The following is a 5103-nucleotide window of genomic DNA, read 5'->3' as shown; positions in this document are numbered from 1 at the left end:
AATGTTTTCTTTCTGGACTTGTGAGGTAAACATGGCTCATATTAAGTCTAATGTGCCAATTTTTCATAAGAACAGAAATCTAATCAAGTGTTAGTTTACAGAAAAAATGTCTTTTTACTCTTAATATGAGCCTCATTCACCTCACAAGTCCAGAAAAAAATCTAATTTAAAAACAAAAATGATGCCTAACCCTAACTTTTAAAACAGTTTGCTAAGAGGATAAGATAAAATGCTCATTCAGTTTGTGGAAATGAGAATAACGCTGGAATATTAGACCCTAAAAGTACATTTTTCCCACCCCGCTGATCTATGTAAGGAGTTAAGGAGTCATTTTTGTCTTTAAATATCTTCAAATGAGTTATTTTCTGGACTTTTTAGATGAATAAGGCTCATATTAAGAATAAAGGCTTTTAAAAAACTGCAATTTAAGCAAGTGTGTCTCTAAAAAAAAATCTTCTAAAATTTAAAAACAAAAAAAGGCAACAAAAATGTGCTTGTCTTGTGTCTTGAAATAAAAGGTTTTTTTTTTTACCTTATTGGCAGATATTTTTTCTATAAACAAGCCATTTAGGCATCATTTATGTCTTTTTTTTAATCTTGAAATCAGACACTTGCTCTGGACTTTTCAGGTGAATGAGGCTGAAATCACCTGCTCAAATGTCTGTTTTTAGTGAGGGATTTCCTTAATTTGAGCCTAATTCAACCGAGAAATCCATAAAAATGTCTGATTTCAAGAAATCAAGACAAACACCAAGGGTAAGAAAATGTTTTGTTGTTCAGTTTTTAAGTGTGTTTTGCTAAAAATAAGATATTGACATGTAATATTTAAGTTTTTATTAAAAATGGTTTCATTTGACTTAATAGTAGACACGTTCACCTGACAAGCCCTGAAAAATGTCTTATTTTGAGACATTAAAAGAAGACTGAAAAGCTAAAAAAATCCAAATGGAAAAGTTGTATAATATCAGTGGGAAAGTGAGCTGAAAACTTAAGTCCACTTTTTACCGAGTACCTGACTTATTTACTACTAAAGATCTTTGTTTCTGATTTAACCACTGGTGCATTTTACGGCCACATACATTCTGGTTCTTTCTAATTCAGCGTGCTACACATCCTGGCTCTCTGCTGAGATGAATGCCTCTTGTTACTGCTCACTGGGTATCTGTGCTGGCAGCAGAGGAGAGGAAGGGGAGGGTGAAGCTGTCCTGCATCAATGAGCCTGTTGATCAGAAAAGACCACTAGACTGGTAATGACACGGATCACAGATCAGAGCAGGAGCAAAAAAACTCTGCTTCCACCTCAGTCTCTATTTAAGCAGGACGGAGTTGAGCCCGGTCCTCAGTCTACCTCACATCCTGACACCTGTCTGACACCTGCTGCATCTGGGAAAGACCATGCTTCAGATCGCTGCTCTCCTAATGACGGTCGTATCGTTCGTTATCTCAGGTGAGGAAAAAAGACTGAGTTTTCTGCTGTATTTTTAATAAATACCACCAAATGTAATGACTGTTTTAATTTTGTGTTTCAGAGGATTCAGATTACTGTTATACTGAACCGCACTGTGGTGAGTAATCCATCAGCTTCTTCAATTCTATACACAACTGTCACCAAACTTCATTTAAATCAAAAATAAATTATGACTACTATACTGACAAACAGAAACTATTTGATGTAGCATGTTATTCATTTATTTTCTTTAACCTTTTCTTCATTAAAAAAAAAAAACAAAATCCGAGCAAGTGTTTATGACTGATTTTCAGTAAAATTTTATGGGACTTAATCCGAGTCACTTCTACCTGGCAGTTCCAGGAAAAACATCTTATTTCAAGACGTTTTCTGGACTTTTTTTTAATGTGAAACTGAAATATAAGCTATTGTTGTCTCAATTTTAATTTTAAAAATATGGTCTGTTGAATAATTTTGGGTCCCATCTGGCTCCTTGTGTCCATCAGATCCATATGCGTGGGGAGACATGTTCCCGTCCTGTCATCCTTTACTTGAAGAGCATCACTCTCCAATCAACCTTGACCACCACATGGCCAAGAACGAGACCCTGTACTCCCTCCACCTGGAGGGCTTTGATGAGATCCAAACGGGCCACTGGACTCTTGAGAACGACGGTCACTCAGGTGAGTGTTTAATCCTCCAAACTGAGTTTTTCTGTGTAGTTTGTGTTTCTCACGTGTGTAGTATCTCCTAGTCGTGCTTCATGTCAGCAGTGGCATGTCAGTGAGCAGCGGAGGTCTCCCAGATGTTTACCACACCATCCAGCTGCACTTCCACTGGGGAGGCCCGGCGACAAATGGCTCAGAGCACACAATGGATGGGCGCAGATACCCGATGGAGGTACAGTACGGTCAGTAGACAGATCCACACTGTCACCAAGCAGCTGTTACCTACGCAGTGCAGACTTCCCTTCACGTCTGTTTTCTGTTTCTCTAGATGCACATTGTAAACATGAAGTCAATCCATCCGAATGTGACGACAGCATTGAACGACCCAACAGGACTCGCTGTTCTCGGTTTCTTCATTGATGTCAGTTTACTATGAAACCTCTCTGTTCTGTGTTTGCTATTGTCATCCTGACTTTGCCCACTCTTACAGGTTGTTTACGCTGAAAACGTGCACTTTGGGCACATTTCACAGAAGCTGTCCTCTGTCGCTTACAAAGGTGAGAGAAACATCCAACAGACTGTATCCTTGTGTAGGTTGTTTTTAGCTTTCTTCTCATCACACTGTGACTTTCTCCAAGGCCAAACTACCAAAGTAAAGCCATTTCCACTGATGAGCCTTCTACCCAAGCACAACATGAGTCAGTATTTCCGTTACTACGGCAGCCTCACCACCCCACCATGTTCTCAAGCAGTCATATGGACTTTGTATGAAGTTCCTATTTACATCTCATGGTCACAAGTAAGTCTTTTCACACTTATTCCAAAAAGAGGATGAAGAAATGTTTCCCAGAGGGCTACAAAATTAACATTTCTTGTTCCTTTTTCCTCACAGCTGGCTCAGTTCACCTCCCAGATCTTCTCCACAGAAGAGGACGCAGAGCAGGTCACACCCCTGCAGAACAACTTCAGACACATCCACCCCACCTTCAGCCGAATCGTCTCTGTGTCCAAAAACGCCAACCTGCTCACGGGGAAGGCCGCGCGCATCCACAGGTCAGCAGGATTGCTGCTTCTGCTCCAAACTGTTCTCCTGATGGGCTTAATGTCTGGACTTTAGCACATGAGAGGTCCAAATCATCAAACACTTCAACACCAAACAAAGATGAAGCATATTTGAGTTTGAAATTTGGATTGAACCATTGGTGGAGCCTGACTTTCTGACAAGGAAGGCCAAACTGAAGTGTTGACTTCGTGGGGGTGGTTAGGTGGGTTCAAAATAAGGATTATCTCCAGGAAATACATCTACTTTAACTTGTTACATATTAGTATTTTAAAAACATGTTTATCTTTTAGATATATTTTCTTTTTTTAACTTCAAAAAGTAACTTAGGAATCCCTTAAAGGCCATGATTAAACACATCTTATTTCCTCCATTTTCTGAAGATAAGTTAATCTTGGTTGTTTTTTTAAGGGTCTTGATGTAATCTTCTAGTTATTTCAAGAACCTAATCTTAATTTCCCAAGATTCTTTGTTTGTTTGGGATTTTCATAGAGCAGCAAAAGTGCAAAGAAACAGAAATAGCCTTTAATTGCCTCAATCATGTGCAGCAGCAGAGCAGCTTAGGGCTGCCCTCCTCTGGCTAATGATGGCAATGAACCAACTAATTTAAAAGTCTAGTCTCTGGAAAAAAAGATGTTGTTGCATGACCTCGGAAAAAAAAAAGTTCTCCAAGAAGGCAAGGAAAATAGGTCTAGATATCATCAAAACACCTGAGGCTAACTTGTCATCTAAAGAAAACAAAGACCTATTGCAATTTATCTTGTATGACTTGCTAAGGTATTGCAACAGAGCACCAACATTTAAATCTGTTGACCTTCTTTAAGGACCTCAAACAAAGATTTATGTCCAAAGTTACCAATTTCAGTACCAACAAAAGAAAATGTTCCACATTGCCACATTTAAAAACAAAAGCTACCAGCAACCAGTTGGAAAAAAAAACATAAACTGCTGGTTTCAGATAAAAGCGCTGCCTCTGACTAGTAAAATGGCCAAACAGTTAAAGCTGTCAGCGTCTGCCACCTCCTGGCTCCACCACTAGTTTTCAGATCATTAAAAAAAATAAAGACAAACTGTGAAGACCACGTACTGTAATATGTTAAATGTTTTAAGAATATGACCTACTATTTCTGCAAGATTAATTCCATGTGTGTATTAAGAAATGTCAGAAAAAATCGTGTTACTGATTTGTTTCAAATAATGTGACTTTAAGCAAACTGTAGCACTGACGTTATTGTTTTTATTGCAGCAATGTATGTGACCATGACTGAATGTTTTTTGTTTGTTTTTTTCTTACATATTTTGCTTATTCTTGAAAACGTACAATCTTAATATGTATATTATGTCTTGTCATGTAGTTTTGGGACACATTTTTTGTAACTCCTTGAAATACGTAGGCCTATTTGAATTTTATTTTAGAATATTAAAATATAACTGTTACAGGAAAAGAATTACTTAATAATACTGTAGAAAATACTTAAGTGAAAGAATAAGTAAAAGTTGTTGCAAGAGGCTCTATGAGGCTAATGTTAGCAAGCTATTAAGCTAGCGCTGCTGCTATGCTAACGCGCAAACCTGAAGCAACAGGTTTAGCTTAACTCACTTGATGACATTTTTCTTATTTTTTAATAGCTAAACTCAAAACTGTTAACTGTTTAACTGTTAAGGGTATGGTATTTACGGTAATTGACCATAAAGTGGAGAAAAACTGCTAATGTAAACATAACGACGATACTAAATACAGTAGCAGTTAGCTTGGCTTAAAGGGGGGGGGGGGGGGGGGGGGGCGTTATATCCAATTATGGAGACTTTGGTTCACATCCACTATTTTCAAATTACAAAGTAAAAGGTTACAAAAGGTGCCACTAATTTTTAAAACAGACTAAAATTCGTTCATCTTTAACTGTTCAGATTAAAACATCAAATTCCAC

General features: G+C 37.9%; 1 protein-coding gene across 1 annotated transcript; it reads left to right on the top strand.

The window, feature by feature from the left end:
• The first annotated feature begins 795 nt into the window (after positions 1-795).
• car15 (carbonic anhydrase 15) lies at positions 796-4942 on the top strand. The gene is made up of 8 exons (XM_074689937.1): positions 796-1447; positions 1530-1565; positions 1954-2130; positions 2202-2347; positions 2444-2536; positions 2606-2672; positions 2754-2914; positions 3008-4942. Exons 1-8 carry the CDS (start codon positions 1396-1398, stop codon positions 3230-3232), a joined length of 957 nt encoding a protein of 318 aa, XP_074546038.1. The 5' UTR covers positions 796-1395; the 3' UTR covers positions 3233-4942.
• Positions 4943-5103: the final 161 nt, after the last annotated feature.

This window comes from Halichoeres trimaculatus, unplaced genomic scaffold, assembly GCF_033239565.1.
Source record: "Halichoeres trimaculatus isolate MK-OKI-2021-1 unplaced genomic scaffold, fHalTri1.1 fHalTri1_scaffold_16, whole genome shotgun sequence".
NCBI lineage: Eukaryota > Metazoa > Chordata > Actinopteri > Labriformes > Labridae > Halichoeres > Halichoeres trimaculatus.
Note: the sequence above shows the minus strand (reverse complement) of the source record. Positions and strands in the feature narration are given on the sequence as shown.

Coding starts and splice junctions, on each gene's coding strand:
- car15 (XM_074689937.1), top strand. CDS start 1,396: ATGCTTCAGATCGCTGCTCTCCTAATGACGGTCGTATCGTTCGTTATC. Junction 2,131..2,201: donor TGAGAACGACGGTCACTCAG/GTGAGTGTTTAA, acceptor AGTATCTCCTAG/TCGTGCTTCATGTCAGCAGT. Junction 2,915..3,007: donor TTTACATCTCATGGTCACAA/GTAAGTCTTTTC, acceptor TTTTCCTCACAG/CTGGCTCAGTTCACCTCCCA.